Source organism: Cydia amplana, chromosome 13 (genome assembly GCF_948474715.1).
Source record: "Cydia amplana chromosome 13, ilCydAmpl1.1, whole genome shotgun sequence".
Lineage (NCBI taxonomy): Eukaryota > Metazoa > Arthropoda > Insecta > Lepidoptera > Tortricidae > Cydia > Cydia amplana.
The window spans coordinates 13,310,769-13,333,910 of NC_086081.1; the positions used below are offsets into that span (position 1 = coordinate 13,310,769).

The 23,142-nt window shown below is 45.4% G+C and overlaps 2 protein-coding genes across 4 annotated transcripts in view; one reads left to right on the forward strand and one right to left on the reverse strand.

Moving 5' to 3' along the window:
* LOC134653594 (large ribosomal subunit protein uL14m) overlaps window positions 1-23,142 on the forward strand; it is a 313,686-nt gene that overhangs the window by 85,153 nt on the left and 205,391 nt on the right. The gene's annotated exons all lie outside the window — the stretch shown is intronic.
* Window positions 8,792-23,142, reverse strand: part of LOC134653521 (potassium voltage-gated channel protein eag) — a 30,236-nt gene continuing 15,885 nt past the window's right edge. For 2 of the 3 annotated variants that reach the window (XM_063508894.1, XM_063508893.1), the window contains exons 5-15: window positions 20,703-20,834; window positions 17,906-18,039; window positions 16,943-17,338; window positions 16,424-16,847; window positions 15,283-15,482; window positions 14,938-15,190; window positions 13,811-14,022; window positions 10,796-11,215; window positions 10,043-10,321; window positions 9,437-9,553; window positions 8,792-9,154 (exon numbers count right to left, since the gene is read on the reverse strand). In XM_063508894.1, the coding sequence (XP_063364964.1) occupies window positions 9,011-9,154; window positions 9,437-9,553; window positions 10,043-10,321; window positions 10,796-11,215; window positions 13,811-14,022; window positions 14,938-15,190; window positions 15,283-15,482; window positions 16,424-16,847; window positions 16,943-17,338; window positions 17,906-18,039; window positions 20,703-20,834 (2,711 nt within the window). In that variant the 3' untranslated portion in view covers window positions 8,792-9,010. The remainder of the gene's footprint in view (window positions 9,155-9,436; window positions 9,554-10,042; window positions 10,322-10,795; window positions 11,216-13,810; window positions 14,023-14,937; window positions 15,191-15,282; window positions 15,483-16,423; window positions 16,848-16,942; window positions 17,339-17,905; window positions 18,040-20,702; window positions 20,835-23,142) is intronic. The other variant, XM_063508895.1, reaches the window with a different exon arrangement.

The window sequence follows — 23,142 nt, forward strand, 5'->3', positions numbered from 1 at the left end:
CAACTTTTTTTTGTCGCCATTTTATTTTGACGGTAAATATGACAGTTATTGCATGAAAATTAGTTTGTGTAGATACGGCAAATTTATTATGGAGCGTTTTACGACGGAACAACGTGTTTTAATCATTAAAAACAATAGAAACATTAAAAATAACGTTTCTCGGTCGATTAATTTCGAGAAACGGTGACATTGACTGGCCCCCAAGATCGCCTGATTTAACAGCTTTTGACTTTTTTCTGTGGGGCTATCTAAAGGGACGTGTCTATGCTAATAGGCCAACGAACCTTCAGCAATTAAAACAAAATATTCGAAACACTGTCGCTGAGATAACGCCAGAAATGTGTGAAAAAGTGATGAAAAACGCGATGAAAAGGGTTCGCATCTGCCATGCTGCTAGAGGTGGACATTTGTCTGACATTATTTTCTATGTGTAATTGCTGACCCTACATATTATATTTAACAAGGAATACTTAATATTCTTTATGTTTTATAGAATAAAATTTCAAAAATAAAGTGTATAACCTCTTATTTGGCCACCCTGTAATTTGATAGGCACTTGCAAAAGTATCACCTCAAAGAAAATGTCCGGGAGTGTATACCGTGGGCTGGTTCGGTATAGCCTCCTAAGGCCAGCCATACAAACAAAACATCCAAAATTTACCACTGAAATTTGAACCTAAATTGTAGGAAATAGAGTTGATTTTGCGTTGTTGGAAAATTGAACGAAACAAAGCAAAAGCGACTGTTCCAATTGAGCAAGAGCATGGTTTAGATTACATCAAACTGAACAGGTACTATAGGTGGGACCTTGGGCCTAAGGAGGTTAGGTGAATAAAATCGCTTCAAAATGTTGTACATGCAACCTCCAGTGAAATTATAAGCTTCTCGCTGACGACACACTTGACCACTTGTAGATGTTAAATAAAATAAAATAAAATTCATTTATTGCAAGCTACAAGGCTCATAATTGGTTGTTAACAGTTGCAGTAGATATGACTAAATTTAGCATGCTAAAATGTTTCTTTGTACTGTCTTCTATGACTTACATGTTAACTGCCTTTACGAACATTGTTTTTCAGTGTTTCATTCGTTAAAGTAAATTTAGCCATGAGTTTAACGGCCTATACTTAAAACAATTCAGTGTAACATGAGTTTGCCGGTATCATTAATTTTTTTCTCAAAACTGACAAACATTTCGTAGTGACTACACAACTTAATTATTTCGAAGCTTCTACATTCTATTTTTTTAATGAAATAAATCGCGTTTCAATCACAGCATCAGCACTTTATGTTAATATGAAAAAGTCTACAAATGGTCAGTTTGTGCCTGATTGTACAACCAAAAGGCGTATCGCATTGCCGTCATAAACAAAATAAAGCATCTGGCTTTCCAACCCTTCTTTATCTTTAGTTGTTACCTCGCCGATCTGCATTTATTTTATCCGTATACTTTCAACGATAAATTTGTATAAAAATCAAACACGAGAGTCGGATGTTTTGTCTGGATTTATGACGAACGCGAACGCCTGTAGCAAACTAGTCGCAAAGGATGTGCTGTTGAGGGTAGAATTAATTCTGAAACTGGCAAAAGAACATTAAAAAGTCCAAGCACGATATCGGGTCAGAAATGAGGAACAAAATTGAACTCTAAATTTACAACCTCAGGGTCGTTTTTTGGCTGGAAAATGTGGACTCCTGGGAATAGGGTTAATTTCCTTAAAAATTGACGTGCCTCATCGTTGTTGTAGATGTCGCCACTTAGGCCTCAGGCAAAAAAAAAACAACGCCATATAGGTAACTCTCAGAGAGTTCACTAGATGGCGTTGTCTTTATTTATGTCTGAGCCTGCTTTGAACTATGATCACTGGTTTCAAGTACGTCTTGTTCTGCCGTCAAACAGCGGTCTGCTTCGCGATTAGGCCGCCAACCGACAATCCGATTGTCAATGTATCTGCCTCGCAATCTGATTGTCCACGCGCATGTGTCGTTGATTGATTTTTAACTGAGCTTTATTCACTACGTAAGAAACGATTAATTTGAGAAAAGACGCATTTTTACGTGTAAATTATAGCGCGGGTATACAATATTTAACAGTATTCCCGCGCCGTAAGGTCGCTAATGTGCCACAGGGACCTTTTAAAAGATTTGAAAGTACCTTACATCGTCGCATGTATTATCTTTGTGATTTACAGACTAAAAACGGCGTAATTCACTAACAAATTAATTAAAAATTGGTGGTATTACTAAATGTGTTCCGTAGATTCCAACTGTTTTGAAAGACGCGTGTGATATATCGGACCCTTGTATGTAATTAGATTATGTGAATTAGGATAGTATGAAATGTATTGACATCTGGAATCTACTGACGCAAAACTTTTTTGCAGTTTATATTATGGTTTGTATTGTACAAAGAAATAATACAGATAGCAACAAAAGTAGCTAAGTAGAAGATCATCGTTTTAATAGCAATTTTTGCTGTTAACTGTACCTAAAGTAGAAAAGCTCAAATAAAAAGCAATCGACGATCAATCGCATTGCCAACACAATTTTCTAAACGGGAGGACCCGACTCCGACTGTACCAATCGCAAAACATGGCTACTGAAGTCATGTCTCTTTCACGCTTGCCAAGACTGAACAAGATCGTAAGAGATAGCGTTATGACTTCAGTCGCCAGTTGCGGTTATATCGTATCGCGAATATTTTAAGTTTTCACTTCGTTTTGTTACAATAAGGACGGGGTCGATCGAGTTGATTGAATGTATGTAATCGAATGAAATGCGTATTAACAGTCGACTAACGTTTCCATGTGGCCCCTGGACTGCTACAGACTGCTTAGCATGACTTGCGATGTCGCGCGCGACTCGATATATCGCGAGCGACTGCTAGTATGGACATCGCAAGTGATGTCAAGTGGGTAGTTTGTAGTGACAGAGACTGATCGCTCCGACAATTACGTCGCAAGTCACTTGATATACAGGGTGGAATAAAGAAACTTGATTTGATAAATCAAATATTGAATACTTATGTCTATTTTTTTATTCGGTAGACTGAAATGACAGTTCATAGTATGAACATAAAACGTCATTTCATACTATGAAATGTCATTTTAGTCTACCGAATAAAAAAATAGATCAGCGAATAGAGTTGTTTTCTATACCTAAAGTGTCTCACAGTGGTCACTGAAATTCGGAAATGTACAGAAAAATAAAGTCAAACTTGTTAAAGGTAAATTATTTTTCACCTCAGCAGCTCGAACAAGGGTACTTTGCTACTTAAAAACAGTGAGCAAAATCGCATTTTGCTCACTGAGTGAGACAAAATGAGCAAAATCGCATTTTGCTCACTGTTTTTAAGTAGCAAAGTACCAAGGGTTCGAGCTGCTGAGGTGAAAATTTAATTGTTGGTATATCTTAAGAAAACATGAGTGAATAGAGGTAAGTGATGAAGAAGGAATACATTTTTCGGGTTCTCTAATATGTTCTCACTGCTGAGGTGAAAAATGTTGTGTACTACACGAGATCAAAGTTATTTACATCTCGTGCGCTGTTGAGTCCCTTACTACGCTCAAGATTCTAAATTAGATTCACGAGCGTAGCGAGATTATAGAATCTTTCGCTTGCACGGGACTCAAAATAAGCACTCGAAGAAATATCAAACTTTGATCTCTTGTTGTACAAATAACTATTAAAATCAAAGTCATTAGGAGTTGATGCCATCGTCTTAATAGATAATACCTATAAGTAACGGTCTAAAATAAAATATCAATGATGGCCCAGTCACAATGATTAAATCTCAGTGCCTATTGCATTTAAACTTTTATCTTTAATCGTATTTGTTATACTCGCTTGGTTTATTCCACCCTGTATACCCATTCGAAGCCTAACCACGGAACGCACGCTCGACGCTGACACCGACTGACATACATTGGTTAATCCCGGAAAGAAATTATGCTAAATGGAACCCTATCTCTTTGAAATAAAGTTCAAAATAATTGTGGGAATTATATTCCCTCGGCCTTATAAAATTTGATACAAATGTATGACGTTCTGCGTCTAGCGTGCGTTTTGTGGCCGAGGCGTAACGCGCTGGCCACTACATTGCGCGAATGGCTTCGGCTAAGGCGACATAGGTGGGAACGAAAGGTCCGATTGCTGTGTCTCGCTCCAACCCATGGTTGTCGCCTTAGCCGAAGCCAGTCGCGCAATGTCGTGGCCAGCGCGTAAAGCGACAAACGGTGGCGAGAACGAGCGGCCTTAGATAAGGAAGAAGCACAATATTTTCACTATGAAATAATGTATGTTTTAAAACGTCTTTCAGACCGCCGCGGCCTGCGTTGACGGACCGTTCATTTAATGGTCACTATACAAAGTGACTATCGATTCTACTCAAAAAACTAATCTTTTGATCTAGTTACGGTCACAGAAATCGCTACGAAAAAAGGTTTTGATTGTGAGAGTCTTTAAGTCTAAGAAAAATCGAGACTGAGTTCGGCGCCTTAAGTTGATAGCGATAGCGATGTATGCATGTGGTGGCTTATAAATCGGATACACGATTTTTTCTTAGACACTACAATTGAGGAGTGTCTTTTCAAAGGGGCTTATTTTTGTATGTTCATAGAGAAATAAGCCATTTTGAAAAGACTCCTCAGTTATTCTACAACTCTTGTTTAATATTCTTGCCGTAAACCGACGTTTAGGCGGTTTTCACATTGAATGCGAATCCGCACCCCACTCCGGTGTGCGAGCAGGACATCATAGCGCTTTCTCGCTTATACACCGGAACGTGAATATCGCTTAATTGGTTTTTACAAAGGTACCGCCACCGCGGGCCGCAGCGGTCTGAGAGACCGTGGCCTGTACGCCGAGGCCGCGCTAGGCTAAGTGCAGTTTGTGTTATGTATACTTTACCGCGTACCATGTGACGCCCGCATGTTTATATGAACATTATGTACTGGGGACTCCTTGCTAATGTATTTCCTTTTGTATATATTAAAGTTAGGATTAAACTGCATACTTGTTTTTTTTTATCCTTTTGTAATAAGCTGAAAATATGTTACGAGCCGTAATAGACTAGGCTAAATGCAAGAGGCCAGAAATAAATGTTTTTTGATACTGTCTGCAGGAAGTGAGATGTTCAAAATGTACATACAGTAAACAACGTTCGTAATGATTAAGAAATTAACACCGTGGGCCTCTTTATCGCTCTAATATGCAAGAGTGATAGAGAGGTTAGATAACAAAATTTAGACTCTCTAGTTTGTGGTAGACCCTTAGATTGTGCCCGATTATGGGAGTGGCGCCTCCTACGCAGAGTTTCGCGTAATATTCCCTTTTGAATACACTGTGATTAGATTGGACTTTTTTTTTCTCCGTGTTCAAAGGGCTCTTATTCGCTAAAGATCGGTTTTCCTAGGATAGCGGTGCCGTCATATAGCGGCCGTCTCCATACTAAATAATACGGCTAAATATGGATGTCGTAGTATTTGTATGGAGACGGCCGCTATATGACGGCACCGCTATCCTAGGAAACCAGAGCATTTGTTCCCCGGATCCTTTTTTTGGTCGATTCTCATATACTCTGATTGTGATTGTGACGTCCTGTCACGTTCTAAAGTAAATCCGGCGAAACAAGAATCTGGCGAATCGGGAACTAATCTCTTATTCTAGTGAAATGAAACAATTTGTTAGTTTCTCATCATTTTGATATATTTTAATAAAAAAGATCATAAATAGCGGTGGCTTAGCGAGGCGAGAAACGTAGTGGTTCGTCTGTGGAATGTGACGTCATGTATGATAGAGACATTGACGACTAAATAATATAGACTGCTAAAAGTTATTCAAGCGTAGGTCAAAGACCACCTATGATCAATCGAAGAACGGGAAGACGAAGAAAAAGTACTTTAACACAAATGGAATAAAGTCTATATTTTAACACCACCTAATGGTACGATGCTTGTAATATAGATTTTATTATTATAACGATAAGGTAGATAATTGAACGTATAAAAACCATCTTTCAATCACAAAGTTGATGTTACTAAGGTGGTTTTAGATAGTCGGAGACACTTGATACCGAGGAAAACTTGCTCCCCAAGATGAATTACTATGATGACCCCCGACTATGACGAAGTGTTGCTAATATGCAAGATGGGTAGCGATTATATAATGGGAGTACCCAATACCCAATATTCTGATAGGTAGGGTAATTGAACTAATTGACAGCTTAGTAGAGTTAGAATGGCTACCTATATAGATCCTTCGGTAATAACTTGTAATTTTAATAAGTACCTACATTAGAAGGTTTAATACCCTCCGTCCTCCGTGGAATCAGGTGTAGTACCTAGATGGCGCCGTTCTCGTGAGATCTTAATTATAAATATTAAGTACAGCTATTTCTTCTAGATGACCTCGATTTCCAGTTGAGGATTGGTAGTCTCTATTATTTAGTCGTCTCTGATAGGGGAGCGCACGCTCCGAGGGCCGCGCGCCTTGCGCCGGCGCCGGCCCGGTCCGGTCCCGGATCGGGTACATTTCGGTTTTTAAACCGTTTCCTCTTCAACATCTTGCAGAAAAAACGAAGATTAATTGACTTGCAAGTGATGACGAATTAAACGCTCGAATCGCTACACCCGAACGAGAGTTTCATACTCTCGTGAGAGGACAAAATATCTGGACGAAATTAAAATGTGATATCGCGTCAGGACAATATATAGTAGATATTTGTCTCAGAAGTTAAATCACTAGGTAAATACTCCCAACAATATTTTGAGTGATACTAATTTTGGGGAATCATACATGTATATCATCTGGCAACCCTATCGAAAGGCACGTTTACACAGAGTGTAGCCATGCTTTAACACATCGAATGCGACACTCGACCTAGTGTAGATGTGTCACCGACCGGGCCGGGGCCGGCGGCGGACGCGCGTAGCGATAAACTTTACAAACATTAACAAGACCACTAACACACCGCGCCGGACTTCGTGCCAACTCTTGTTGTTGACACCATGTTAAATAACTTGCCATTGAAGGCCTGTAAAAGCAAATTGTAGATGGCGCTACAAGATTCTACACGAAATGTAGGGAATTCGGAGATACCATAGACAATCGAATTGACAGTTGCCTTATCCACATTATTTAATTAATACCAAAGACAAATATGGTCAGTTTTCCAAACAAAAAGTGGCAACACTGAAGATTTCACCGGGGATTTACTATTGCAGAGATACCTTTTTTTACCAATATTGTCGTCAGTACTGTCAGTAGGTAATGGCGATTAAAGTTACTCATAAAATTTTAGTTTGCAGTTTTGTGAAATGCGTTTTTACCTATTGATCGTTGGGTACCTACAGATAACTGTTGAAAAGTTGAAATGTCGATCAGCAAGAGCGGCCGCGGCCGGCGCGGCTAACATATAAACATCTCTAAGTACTTAATTCTTTCATTCATAACAATAAAATATTCTCCAAGCGTGTATAAAATGTAGCCTCGTACAGATTATGATGTCGTCGTAATACAAAAGTCTTGGTCGGTCGTGTACTATAGATAAAAGAGAGGGTGGAAACAAACGTGGGGAGCTTTTAAAACGTGTGTCTAATAGTCGTCACTTATAATAACTTTATACAAACTCTTAGAATGTCAACAATATCCTAGACTATAATATCAGCCGGCGACTAAGGCGGCAAGCGGCAGGCGCGGTGGCGCCGCACTAATGCAAGAGCGAGACCGCCATATCGAAGGCCGAACATACGATATCTCCATTTCTCTCGAACTCATTAGGCTAAGGTCTCCTATTTTATGCTATACGCGGCGTCTAACGCTAGCGTCAACGTTCCTGACCAAAAAAGACGCCAACGTCGACGTGTGAAAGAGACCACACCAATACATCTCTATAGTAAGTATTATGACGCAGACGCTGTAAGCGGCCGATGGCGTTTATAGGAGACCTTAGCCTAAAAGGGTTTGACTGACTTGAAGTCGACATACATCAAATATATTTACTGAATAGGTATTTATAAAACACTAATATTATGATATTACTTTTAGTTATTATTGCTCAATTCCTTACATGTCTAAAGCCTATTCAATTTACTTTGCCGTAGGTATTTTGGCAAATACCTAAGGATCAACATAATGTCTTTGGTTTTACTGCTCCTTAGCTTACCTATTGCTTCCCCGGTTGCATGCTAAGGAGCCCGGGTTCCGCTATTGGCAACCTAGTCTCTGTTATCTCAAAAATTGCACAAGCACTGATTTTTCCGAAAGCGGCTGTCACCTTACATTCGAAATTCCAATCTTTACATTAAATTTTATCAATTTTCGTATAGTGCGTGATGTGTGTCTAGGACATATTTGCTTTCGGCGCTTAGCGATCAAAGTATTACTCGAGAGATACCTATAAATGTAGATATCGTAATTTCGGAATTCGAATTCCGCGGTTCAAGCCCAGGCCCGCCCCGACGGCGCGCGGCGGGCGGACAGTTCCTAACTTAAAGAGCCTTTTCACATTATCCGATACCGTATTGGACATACCGAATCGTAAAATTCTACAAACTTCCGATATTATCGGATTAACTTTAAAACAAGTGAAACGCACTAACTACAACCAACTATATCTACGGGTTATTCCCAGCTGTTATCAGTGGTAAAAATTGGGATTTTTGTCTCCCCTGTTACCACTGGGAATGAGTTGCACCAAAGTGCAAAAACTTGATGGTAAGTTGGGAATAACCTACTAAACCGCCAACCAACCAACTATACCTACTCAAGATGACGCGCCGTGATAACGCGCCCCAAACAAAATATCCTTTAACCGCCAGACCTCCGTCATGGTCGCCGTATCGATATCGGGCAATGTGAAAAGCGAATAATTAAATACATTTTCTGCTCCGATACGTCTGATATCGTATCGGCGCGCGACGCACTAACAGTCATATCACGAGATATTTTACAGAGGAGTTTCAGGGTCTCGGGGCGCCCGGCGGACATCGGCGCCGGGCGCCGCGGCGCGCTACACGAAGTCGCGCCGGCGCGCCGCCGCCGTCGTCGCCGCCGACGCCGACGCCGACGCCGACGCCGACGCCGAGCCCGCGCCCGGCGGGCTGCCCGGCGTCGTCGGCGTCGGGACTGCTGGCGCTGCGCCCTTGCTCCGCGCCTGGAATTACACAACACAAAACGGTTATGTCTATAATTAGTCTATTTCATCGTAGTATCCCAGATACAGCTGCGGAGCCCTGGGTTTAAATTTAGGTAGGTATAGCTGGTCAAGCAGATCTTGTCAGTAGAAAAAAGCGGCAAATTTGAAAACTGTAGGCGCGAAGGGATATCGTCCCATAGAAAATTTGAATTTCGCGCCTTTTTTTACTGACAAGATTTGCTTGACCAGCTATACCATATAAATTTATAGAAGAAAAAAATATTAGGCCAGTAGAGTTACCTTCGACCTCCGTTTCCTCGCGGCGGTGTCGGCCGGCGGGCGCGGTTCGTCGCCATCGCCGGCGTCGGCGCCTAGCCGCGTCGCTAACGCCGTCAGCAACTCCTCTACGCGACCCAACTGCAAATACCACATTCATCAATTGATAGTCGAACAATATATATGTACGTGTAACAGAATGCGGGCCATGCGGAAATTTCCTCGGTCATCGCATCTCGGGCGGTAAAGTGCTTAAGGACCATGTGTGGGTAGGTGGTGAGACTGGTGAGTCGAGGAACTGCATCCATCCAAAAACGTAAATCAATGTTATAGAAATTGTCATCGCGTCCCGATTTAAACTGTGTTAGATGGTAGTTCATATTCCATTGTGAATAAAAAAACGACCTATGACCTTGCGGTTTCGCCGCTTGTCAGTAAGTGTGGCCTGAGTGGACGCTCGAGTTGGGCGTGCAGCGGGGCGGGGCGTGCAGCGTGCGTGTTAAACAATTGCAAACGTATAGTAGCGGCCTTAGTGCACGCTGCTCAAATCCCTTGGGAGCTCGACGCCACGCTGCACGCCCCGCCGAACGCTCCGCTTCGAGCGTCCACTCAGGCCTTACACAGTTTTACCTTCTGCTGTAACCGTTGCACCTCCGTCCGTACATCGCGGCGCAACTCCGCCAGCGCGGCCTCGTGCGCCGACGCCGCCGCCGCCGTGGCCGCCGCCGTAGGGGCGGGGGCGGGGGCGGGGGCGGGGGCGGGGGCGGGGGCAGGGGCGGGCGCGGGGGCGGGCGCCGGCGCGGGCTTGCGCTCCTCCAGCTCCTCCTCGATCGTGTCCTGCCGCCCGCCGCCGGCGCTGCCCCCTAAGGCACTGAGGGCGCTCGCCGATCGCGCCTTTGCAAACGTCGCCTGTACAAATGTTTATAAGATATGCAGGTAAGGACATGATCTAATTGCCAATTGATTAAATTTAATTGATTTAAATGGGAAGCCATTGAAATCAAAAAACATAGTAATTTCAATCGGGACGAGGGTTTCAAGATCTCATCCACATGGAATCCAGTCATTAGTAAATGTAAGCGTAAACGAATATCGACAGTCGATAAATCGAATATCGTTAGTGTTGTGTGTCGACAGAGTGACATCCCTAGTGCGCAAAACGTTCAAGCGGATAAACAAGACCAAGTGCGAGTAGTTCGAAAAACTCGCGCGGTTAGACGATGCTGATGTCAACTTAAGCCAGTCTTCTCCGAGACCACGGGGACAACGCCGTCCTCGAAACGTCGGAGGTAAATCTTAAAACTTAGATACGCGATTAAGTCCCGTTGTATAATTTAATAACGATCTAATTTGTCTAAACTAAAGTATTGCTCCAATACTCACTTTAAAGGATAGGGTAGTAACGGGAGCAGTCGTGGTGGCGACAGTTGTCGTCGCCGGGGTAGGAGCGACGGCCGCGGCGAGCGAAGGCCGGTCGCGCGCGCTAAGGCTGCGCGTGAAAGCGGCGCGCGGCGCGTCGCCCGCATCTAAAGAGCCGCCAGCGAGTAGGCGGCCCCATTTGCCTCGAGCGGCCGCGGCGGCGGGCGCCGGCGCCGTCGTCGGCGCGGTCGCCGGCTCGCCGCGCTCGGCGTCACTAGACGGCGCCGGCGCGAGTGACGGCCGCGGCGCGGGCGCGGCGGCGACGCTGCGCTCGCGACGGAAGCGCGAGAATATCTTGCGCACGAGGTGGTCCTGTGCTTGCTCGAGTTGGGGCTCGCGTTTGCGTCGCTCCATCAGCTCGCGCTCGCGACGCACGTCTGCCACCTAGTGTACAATAAAAATAAGCTTATGAGACCTTACAGATATGGACCGGTTTACATAATAAATAGTAAAGTAGTCCTATAAAAAACCGGCCAAGTGCTAGTCGGACTCGCGCACGGAGGGTTCCGCACCATCAACAAAAAATAGAGCAAAACAAGCAAAAAACGGTCACCCATCCAAGTACTGACCCCGCCCGACGTTGCTTAACTTCGGTCAAAAATCACGTTTGTTGTATGGGAGCCCCACTTAAATCTTTATTTTATTCTGTTTTTAGTATTTTTTGTTACAGCGGCAACAGAAATACATCATCTGTGAAAATTTCAACTGTCTAGCTATCACGGTTCGTGAGATACAGCCTGGTGACAGACGGACGGACGGACGGACAGCGGAGTCTTAGTAATAGGGTTCCGTTTTTACCCTTTAGGTACGGAACCCTAAAAAGACACTTAAAATATATAGCCCCCTCCAGACTATATGCGTGAATCGCGGCGCGAAGCCGTGAACGCGAGTGTGGAGTCGATTTTCGCACGGTGGCGGGGGCTTATCAAATGAGTAGGTAAATTTCCTTAGGTACCCCCAACTACGATTTACAGATAAGAGCCAGTTCATTTTTTAGAAGTCAGTTCAGCGCTTGATCGTATGTAGGTCGGTGTACGTGATGACATGCCGACAGTCGTCTCACAGCCCAACTATCAACAGCTGATAGGCAAGTTCATTTAATCATTTAATCATTGCAATCATGTACAACATTATAAGTATACAAGGTACACATATGTGAACATGAACCCGGACAGGGTATAGCAATTAGTTTTAATCTTATACTAAAGTCTTATTACAATAAATGGTCGTAGTTTATAAAAAAAAAAAAAAAAAATTGCATTACATAAACCAACAATTACTCTAATTAGGTCTTAGATATATTTGCAAGATTATGAAAAATAGACCATGTAAATTGTGAAAGTATGGACATAACATTGTTATTCCTCCAAAAATTCGGCTATTGAATAGTAGGCTTTATTTATAAGTAGTTGTTTTAATTTATTAACAAATGTATTATAATTTTCTTCTGATTTAATTTGTCTGGGAATGCTATTATATATATGGATAGACCTGTAGTATGGACTTTTTTTAAACATCTCTATTTTGGGTTCCGGTAAGGCTAAATCATGATTTCGGCGAGGATTTGTATTGGATTCATAGAGGTTAATATTTTTACGTACAAATTTGGCTGTTTCTAATATATATAATGAAGGGAAGGTTAATACACGGAGTCGAATGAAATGTGGTTTACAGCTAGAGGGTATTTTGATGTTAACTATGATGCGTATACACTTTTTTTGCATAATAAATGCGTCATGTGCATCAACGCTGTGTCCCCAAAGTAGAACGCCATAACTTAATAATGAGTGAGCATACGCGTAATAGGCTGACAGAGCACATTGCTCATCGGTATTTACTTTTAGATTATATAAGGCAAACACAAAGGAAGATAATCTGTTCTTAATTCGCGCAACATGTCGTTTCCAATCCAAATGAGTATCAATTGTGAAGCCTAATAATGTAAAGTCTGATACTTCTTCTACATTTAGTTTTCCGGATGTTGAACTTATATCTATGGGCTGTTTTTGATGGGGTCTGAATTGGATGGCTTTCGTTTTCTTATTATTAATTTCCAGATTGTGGTCTTGCAACCAATCGCCTATTGTTCTATATGTTTCGGTGATGAGAGTATTAGCGTCTTCGCTTGTAGGGCATTTAAACAGGAGGGATACATCGTCAGCGAACATAATGCATGTGTGTTCTGTTATTTTTGGTAGGTCATTTATATAAATTAAAAAAAGTACGCAACCGAGTACGCTACCTTGAGGAATGGAATTGTTTATGGTTCGGAGAGTAGATTTAAATGTCTGCATCTGATGAAGTTGGTTATTGTAATGATCTATTTGTACATATTGTTTTCTGTCCTGTAAATATGATTTTAGCCAAGCATGAACTGGGCCACGGATTCCTATATTGTATGTAAGTGTATACTGCAAGAGTGGTTGAATTATTTTTCTGAAATCCAAACTGGTTTTTGTCTAAGAGTTTATATTTTTCTAAGTAGTTATAAATACGATTGGTTATACGATTGGTTATACATTTTTCAAAAATTTTTGATATTATAGGGAGCAAAGCTATGGGTCTGTACTGATTAGGATCATCTTTTTTACCGTTTTTCTTTATAAGGGGTCTAATTTTCGCTATTTTCAATTTTTCTGGGAAACAACATTCACGGAAGGATTGGTTGATTAATTTAGTTATTGGTGGGGTTAGTTCATCTGCGCAAGTTTTAATTAGTATAGGGGGCAGTTCATCTGACCCACAACTGTATTTATTCGGCATATTACGTATAATTTTAAGTATTTCTGGCTCAGTTGCTGGAAGTAAGTACAATGAGTTAACAGGTGAGACTGCACCAGGCCGACTCGTAGTGCCATTGTAATGAGATTGCTCACTTATATCTGCAAAAAAATCATTGAAGTGATTAGCTATCTTTTGAGGACAATTAATATCGATATTAATTGTTAATCATCGAAGAAGTCGACGCAAAAGCCTCACCTTGCGGAAAATAAGTCGATGTCTCAGATTGTAAGTCAGCGTGAGGTTCCTCGCGAAGCTGTTCGCGAAGGCCTGGTAGAAGTCCAGCACCTCCAGCAGCCGGTCGCGCTTGATGGTGTGCAGGTCACAGTACGTCAGCGCACGGACATTGGCCGCTGACTGGCCCACTGCGCTGTCCTTCCAAAACGAGTCGCCGAACACGTCGCCCTTGCCTGACGACAGTTGGAGGGTTAAAGCACACCTCGGACACTGGCGATCAAATGTATGAGACAAACGCGTTCCTACGCACACAGCCTAAGCTCGTGTAGGTGAACGCGTACCATGCTTGTGTGAGTGAGGATTGTAGGGTAACTGTGAGGTAACCGAGAGCGGGTCTCAGCGGGTGGGCGGCACTTTCAACGGGAGGCAGGGAGCGTCCATACTGTATGCTAGTACTCTTTATTATACTGTGGTTAAAGAGAGATTTAGGTACCTAGTCTGTCTACCTAATCTACATACCTAAAGTAAAAAGAACCAGCATAGGATTGCAAAATAAATAAATAATGTAATGGAAGCAGTTCACAATTCACTTGAGTGGTAACAGCTGGGATTTGTATTCCCATGAATCCAACACGTGGTATTAGACTACTATCACCACAAGGTTACTAAACCTTATTAATATTTCCTTTGGTAGTAACACTGGTAGTACTTATAACCGATGGGAAAAGTCCCACCTGTTATCCAATAGTAGCAAAATGGTGTAACAGGTGGGAATAACTACACCTGTATGGGTTGTATGGAACCTGTGTTTGGAATGATTGTTAAGAAATAAGTATAGATGGTCAACCAAATCTTGTCAATAGAAAAAGGTGGCAAATTTGAAAAATGTATGCGCGAAGGGATATCGTCCTATAGAAAATTTGAATTTCGCGCCTTTTTTTACTGACAAGATTTGGTTGACCAAGTATATCTACAAAACTTTTGCACTTTACTATGTTTGAATGTTCTACTTTTACTTGCAAGTACTATTTCATTTCATAGTTAATCGTGCCAAACGTACGATTAAATGAAAGAGACGTTTTTGTTCTTGAATGGTCAACCAATGGGGTTTGATCAGCTAATCGCAAAATCTAGTTGTTTGCACTCACCTAGTATAGCCACGACCTCATCATCCTGTATGACCTCGAGGCTGCCCGTCACAATGAAGCACAGCGAGTCTATGGACTCGCCGGTGTGGTACAGCAGGTCCCCGGGCGCAGAGTGCGACATGTGGAAGTGCATGGCCAGCGCCCGCAGGCAGCCGTCGCTCGCCAGCCGGAAGGCCGGGTGCTCGTTGAACACCTTCCGGTTCAGGTGCACGCAGATATCAGCCTTCATGTCCTTCGGGCAGTAGTTCAGCACCTGCCGATTCGGACAGCCCCGCCCCAACCCTTTTATTTAGCCTCAGCCAGGTATTTAAAGTTAAATCATTTATAGATCGGAACTCGGCTCACCTTATCCGTGTCCAGCCCTTTAGTCATGGCCCAAGTGGAGACCACGTAGTCCATGACGCGCTCGCTGAGCGCCTTCGGCACCTCGTGCAGCTTCATGAACTCGCGCACGTTGTTGAGCATGTCGTGGTATTTGGCCGTCGCCGACGTCATCTGCTGGATGATGGTGGTGACGTGCCCGAAGATGGTCGCGTACAGCAGCGCTGCGGACACCTCGGCTCAGTGCCTGCTCTCTCGCTTGTCGCGCGACCGACGCGTTACCTCGCGTCCGCTGCCGCGCCGCCGCCGCGCCCGCCTAGCCGACCGTGCCCCGGTGGTCCTAGAGTCGCTCGCCATCGCCGTCCTCTTACATCGATCAAACAGACAACGACAAGCATGAACATTTGCTACGAGAACTAATGCATGCAGTTTAATTTAGATAATGTTAATGTTTCGCCCTCCTCCGTTTAGTCGAGTATCAGCGAAGGGCGATGGAGGCGACGGGGGTCGGCCGGTATACTTAGTTCAGATCCGGCTCGGCTCGAGCGGGCGCGGCGAGGGCACACGGGCGCTCCGACCACACAGGTGACGCGTTAGACGCTTCGTGGGCCTGCACAAGGACGGGAGGGGACGGCACGCGGGGACAACTCAACAAACAAACGACGCGACGACATTAAATCAACACAAATGAAATGAAATACGTACACCGAGCGACGCGGCTGCTAGCGGTGCTCGACACACCACACACACTGTGCGACTGGAAAACAAACAAAACGGCTAGCATATCGACAAACAAATCATACGGAAACACAAAAAACAGATAGGTAAGTGATTAATTGAGTAAATTATTGAAATGTTTATATAGAGTCCGGTTAAGCTACCTCTGTACCGACTTAGGTATTTAGACAGAATAAAGTGCGGAAGTACCATAATAAACGTCATATTTTTATAGAAATTTGACTTTCATAATGACACTTCCACATTTTAATTGCAAAGTCCGTTTAGAGTCAGTAAGTAACTTGGTCCGGCTCAATGTAAGACGGAGTGGCGGTGAAGGCGGAAGGGGAGGGGCGGGAAGGGCGCGGCGCCCGCCGCAGGGTGAGCTGCGCGGGGGTCGCGCGGGGAACGGGACAGTGCTCCGGCTAATAACAGAAGAGTCCGGCACCTGCTACAATCATCATGCAGATGGTGAAGATCTTCTCGTTATCGGTCTCGGCGGCGACGTTGCCGAAGCCCACGGAGGTCATGCAGGTCATGGTGAAGTAGAGCGCCGTCACGTACATGGTCTTGCGCGAGGGCCCGTTCACCAGCTCGGGCCCGTCCGACTCGTTGGACCACACGTAGGAGTACGGCGTTTGCGTCACGTTGGCCAGCTTCCACAACCACGAGTACTGCAGGCCCGAGTCGGCATCCGAGCGCCCGATGCTGTACCACACGCACGCCAGCCAGTGCGCCACCAGCATGTAGAAACACAGCAGCAGGATCAGCATGGCCGCGCCGTACTCCAGGTAGCGGTCCAGCTTGCGCACCACGCGCCCGAGCCGCAGCAGCCGCACCACCTTCAGCGCCGAGAACAGGCTGCCGATGCCCTGCACACACACACATCGCCTTGTATACCTGTTCCGTACGCTACAACACCGAGCATGCACACACGCACGACACCGACACACCGGCGCACACTCACGTCCTCGTCGTGGTCGAACGCGTTGAATACGTCGTACGGCAGGCACGACAGCAGGTCGATGAGGAACCACGACTTGAAGTAGTTCTTGCGGATGACCTTGGGGTCGCTGACGACCTCTCCGCCGGGGCCGACGAACGTCGTATGGAAGTTGAGCACGATGTCGATGAAGAAGACGACGTCGACGATGGAGTCGATAACCAACAAGGAGACATCTTCGGAGGTTTTGTTCTTGAAGGCTACGTTGTAGGGGACCATGATTGCCGTGTAGAAGGTGAGGCAGAGGATGATCCAGTCCCAGATGGCCTTGAAGGCGCAGTAGTGCAGCAGGATGTGCGGAGGGGTCTTGGGCGCCTCCTGCCGGTACTGCGGCAGCACGTCGCCGGACAGCGACATCACCTGCAACAACCACGCTCCAGCGACTCATGCTCGGCTCCGCGGCGGGTGCCCGCCACGAGCCGCGCACAATATTCCAACAAATTGTAATATTTCGTGCTGACAGACATGAAAGATGGAAGCATATAAAAAATACTGTAACATACGTGACATGAAGTCTGAAGAATGATGGCGTCATTAAGTAGCAGCAGCGGCCGTGTCAATTTTTTATCAATATGTATTTACAATTCCATCGGTCAGCTCGGGCGGATTATCCAATTTTCAAAGTATTAGAGATACTGAAACATTGATGGCGTATCAAGATGAATCTTTATGTGAAATGAAGTTGACCGAGCAGAAGATTTAAGCGTGAAAGGTTTAGCAAATCAATGTAATGCCTGCATTTAGCGGACATTGATTGTTAATGGAAATGTTCAATCAGTAACACATGTTGTAACTGTGTTTTTATTTACATACACCGGCTTTGAAAATTGGATGGTGTACTCACTACTCGTGCGGCCGCAGGTCGCCAGGCCTAGTGAAGCTAGAATACAGATACAGTATAGAAGAAGTAAGATAGCGTGCTCGTACATGGTGGGGTTGTGTACTGACATGCGCGAGGTGGCTCTGCCGCTGCGGCTCCTTGAGGGCCGGCAGCGCTGACACCAGCACGGAGCGCGAGCGCGTCACGGAGCGCGCCAGCTTCGCGAATTTTGACAGCCCCGCTGTAACACACGTCACGCAGTACCTTTCAACTGAGTTGCATGGTGTTCCGCATCAGACACTTTAAATTATTAGTAGGTACAGTTAGGTTTACAAACATCTTCACGAGCCAATAACATACCTAAACTATATTAACACGCATCTAAGACATAATAAGGTCGTGTTTTTTTTTTTTTGGAATATTGGCTTTTAAAAATGTTTGTAAACTCAACCGTACCTTTCAGCCAAGATGCTTGGGTTTTTTGAAGCCATTGAATCTGAACATACCTACATCAGATACACTAATAGACACTTTTAGCTAAGATCCTTGGGTGCTTTGAACCATTAGAACCGCCTTACAACAAATGAGGAAGTATCCTTTATTTTTTTTAATCAAATCTATTTGGAGCTTAAAACCTAGGAGAAAGGTCGACCTAGTCGGTGGGTTGCTTGGGGGCCGTGCTTGTACTTGAGGAAGGTGATCAGGAACAGCCCTCGTCATTGCTGCACAGCCGCAGTGCCTACAGTGAGTCGTACCTCCCTTGAGGTCGTGTCGTCCTGGTCGACGGGCTGCTTGAGGGCCGTAATGTCGCGAAAGGTGATCAGGAACAGCCCTCGTTGCACAGCCGTAGTGCCTACAGTGAGCCGTACCTCCCTTGAGGTCCTGGTCGATGGGCTGCTCGAGGGCCGTGATGTCGCGGTAGGTGATCCAGTACCAGCCCTCGTCACACAGCCGTAGTGCCTACAGTGAGCCGTACTTCCCTTGAGGTCCTGGTCGATGGTCCGTGATGTCGCGAAAGGTGATCAGGAACAGCCCTCGTCGTTGCTACGCAACCGTAGTGCCTACAGTGAGCCGTACCTCCCTTGAGGTCCTGGTCGATGGGCTGCTTGAGGCTTGAGGGCAGTGACGTCGCGAAAGGTGATCAGGAACAGCCCTCGTCGTTGCTACGCAACCGTAGTGCCTACAGTGAGCCGTACCTCCCTTGGGGTCGTCCTGGTCGATGGGCTGCTTGAGGGCCGTGATGTCCCGGAAGGTGATCACTGATCAGGAACAGCCCTCGTCGTTGCTACACAACCGTAGTGCCTACAGTGAGCCGTACCTCCCTTGGGGTCGTCCTGGTCGATGGGCTGCTTGAGGGCCGTGATGTCCCGGAAGGTGATCACTGATCAGGAACAGCCCTCGTCGTTGCTACGCAACCGTAGTGCCTACAGTGAGCCGTACCTCCCTTGGGGTCGTCCTGGTCGATGGGCTGCTTGAGGGCCGTGATGTCCCGGAAGGTGATCACTGATCAGGAACAGCCCTCGTCGTTGCTACACAACCGTAGTGCCTACAGTGAGCCGTACCTCCCTTGGGGTCGTCCTGGTCGATGGGCTGCTTGAGGGCCGTGATGTCCCGGAAGGTGATCACTGATCAGGAACAGCCCTCGTCGTTGCTACGCAACCGTAGTGCCAACAGTGAGCCGTACCTCCCTTGGGGTCGTCCTGGTCGATGGGCTGCTTGAGGGCCGTGATGTCCCGGAAGGTGATCACTGATCAGGAACAGCCCTCGTCGTTGCTACGCAACCGTAGTGCCTACAGTGAGCCGTACCTCCCTTGGGGTCGTCCTGGTCGATGGGCTGCTTGAGGGCCGTGATGTCCCGGAAGGTGATCACTGATCAGGAACAGCCCTCGTCGTTGCTACGCAACCGTAGTGCCTACAGTGAGCCGTACCTCCCTTGGGGTCGTCCTGGTCGATGGGCTGCTTGAGGGCCGTGATGTCCCGGAAGGTGATCACTGATCAGGAACAGCCCTCGTCGTTGCTACGCAACCGTAGTGCCTACAGTGAGCCGTACCTCCCTTGGGGTCGTCCTGGTCGATGGGCTGCTTGAGGGCCGTGATGTCCCGGAAGGTGATCACTGATCAGGAACAGCCCTCGTCGTTGCTACGCAACCGTAGTGCCTACAGTGAGCCGTACCTCCCTTGGGGTCGTCCTGGTCGATGGGCTGCTTGAGGGCCGTGATGTCCCGGAAGGTGATCACTGATCAGGAACAGCCCTCGTCGTTGCTACGCAACCGTAGTGCCTACAGTGAGCCGTACCTCCCTTGGGGTCGTCCTGGTCGATGGGCTGCTTGAGGGCCGTGATGTCCCGGAAGGTGATCACTGATCAGGAACAGCCCTCGTCGTTGCTACGCAACCGTAGTGCCTACAGTGAGCCGTACCTCCCTTGGGGTCGTCCTGGTCGATGGGCTGCTTGAGGGCCGTGATGTCCCGGAAGGTGATCACTGATCAGGAACAGCCCTCGTCGTTGCTACGCAACCGTAGTGCCTACAGTGAGCCGTACCTCCCTTGGGGTCGTCCTGGTCGATGGGCTGCTTGAGGGCCGTGATGTCCCGGAAGGTGATCACTGATCAGGAACAGCCCTCGTCGTTGCTACGCAACCGTAGTGCCTACAGTGAGCCGTACCTCCCTTGGGGTCGTCCTGGTCGATGGGCTGCTTGAGGGCCGTGATGTCCCGGAAGGTGATCACTGATCAGGAACAGCCCTCGTCGTTGCTACGCAACCGTAGTGCCTACAGTGAGCCGTACCTCCCTTGGGGTCGTCCTGGTCGATGGGCTGCTTGAGGGCCGTGATGTCCCGGAAGGTGATCACTGATCAGGAACAGCCCTCGTCGTTGCTACGCAACCGTAGTGCCTACAGTGAGCCGTACCTCCCTTGGGGTCGTCCTGGTCGATGGGCTGCTTGAGGGCCGTGATGTCCCGGAAGGTGAGCAGGAACAGCACCACCAGCTCGCGCTCGTTGCGGATCGGCGCCACGTGCACCAGCAGCCATAGTGGGGTTCCTGCAATAGAGATTTTCTGTGACAGAATTTTGAAAGAGTATCGGGATCTCTAAAGTGGCATCTAAAGTTACAATTATTTTTTTCTTACGAAGGTTTCCATGAATAATTTGATTTGTTCTAATACGTATTGACGCCATCTCTCTCGCTAAATCGATATCACCTGAGATGATCCAGTTAGAAGGTCGAACTATACTGTTCTATCTTAGGGGTGGCCAAGGGGGCGCCATAAGCCTTCAGTAAGAAGTGCATATACTTGGAAAAATTCGATCTATGCCGCTGTGGCCCGGTGGCCAAATGGCAACATCCACCTGCCGCGATAGCAGAGGACGCTGGTTCGATTCCAGCCTGGGTCACTGATGGAGGCCTGGGTCAATTTTTCTTAGTATATGACATTTATTTTTCATATGCCACTTTGTTTCACTTTTTTAAACTTTAGGTACCTAGTCGGTTAATTAGGTTTAGGTTTGACGACTGGTCTGGCCTAGTGGATAGTGAGATAGTGACCCTGCCTGTGAAGCCGCGGGTTCGTATCCCGGTATAAGGACTTTTATTTGTTTCTAAGTCTTGGGTGTTTTCTATGTATTTGTACATTATAGATATCGTTGTCTGAGTACCCACAACACAAGCCTTCTTTAAGCTTACTGTGGGACTTAGTAAAACTGTGTAAGAATGTCCTATAATTTTGATTTAGGTAGTCGTACAGATAAAATCTGACGCATAATAATAATACGCAGATACACAAGAAATAAATCTTTCGAGGCCCATTATTGACTACACTGTAGGGTTTCAGATTAGGCCTCGCACGTGCGGTTAACCGCGTACGACCTAGGCTGCTTGGCTTACGGCATATTTATAGCTATGGAATCATAGCGGACACTAGGTAAATATGTCAAGAGTAAGTCACAAGTGAGGATCAAGAGCACAACAGTGTTGTGCTCTTGACAAGGAAGATGAACTTCTGAAGTTGTCGGGATTTTTTTTAGATGTTTAACTTCCGCGTTTTCTCGACAGCATTTGCCTTGAAACGATATAGGAAATAGATTTTTCTCTAATTTGTTTGTTTTTTTTGTCCGAAAAAGATACTTCTGTACATTACAATGGATCCATTTGGCATTCGATCAGCCAGCCTATTATGGATAGCTTTATCCATCTTTATCCACGTGATAAAATAACTGTCACTGTTTAACACCGTGGGAAAGAAAGTGACGGACACCGTTTTATCACGCTGTCACGTAGACAAGAACGACCATCATATCCGTACAGGATCCGATAATGGGATCATGGAGAACTCAAAAGAATCTTCGATTATTTCTAGCACACTGAATTATAGTGATTTGGAGTAAATCGTGCATTTACTCTCGGAAAACACCATTTAGTGAAGTGGAACTTCTAATGAAGACCACATAATGGACTGGTAGCATTTTATTAAATATGGTTTATAAAGGTTATTTGACAACCTAAAAGGCATCCCGATTTTATTATCATGGCAACGAAGGTATACATTTCGATTTACACCTACAACTTCAGGGCTATTAAATGTCCGTACTGAATTTACAGGTGTTCGGATTAAGCACCTGACCTATTTTCCTCTTTTGAGAGTAAATTCGGATGTAAAAAGCGTTTTATGATTCTACCGGAAACGGAAAAGCGTTAAGATGAGGAGGGAAGGATTTACAGTCTTAACTGGCGGCGACTTTAATTTGACATTAATACGCAATGACAAGGGTTGATTCGTCGGCTGAGTGGGCATAATATCTTCATTTGACTTAGATTTTCCTTTCAACAAATCAGTGATGTTAACCTTAGGGCTGATTTAGATGGCGCGCGAACTCGTATGCGATTTTAGTTAGGTACATTGCGGATTGTTGGTTACGTCCAATTCAACCGACCGATCAAAACCCGCAATGTAATGAAACTCGCATGCGAGTTCTCGCATCGTCTAAATGAGCCCTTAACCTGGGTCATAAATTTAATGTCTGGTTAAGAGGAGCGAGGAAAGCGTGGTGTGTGACGGTGCGGTGGCATTTTAATTGCACACTTTTTCATATGGATTCCAGCAATATATGTGAAAATTTAATTCATTTATTGCAGATAACAAATGATCCATATCGTCGCGATACTTACTCAACCTCATATCTGCAATAATCATTTGATGGAAATGTCGCTTTTCTTTCATTCGGAATACTAAATAATTCGGGTGTTTTTGTCATCAAATGAGTATTGCAGATACGAGGTTGAGTAAGTATAGCGGCGATATTGAAAAATTACATACACAGTTAAAATAATAAAATATCTGGGAAACCGAGCA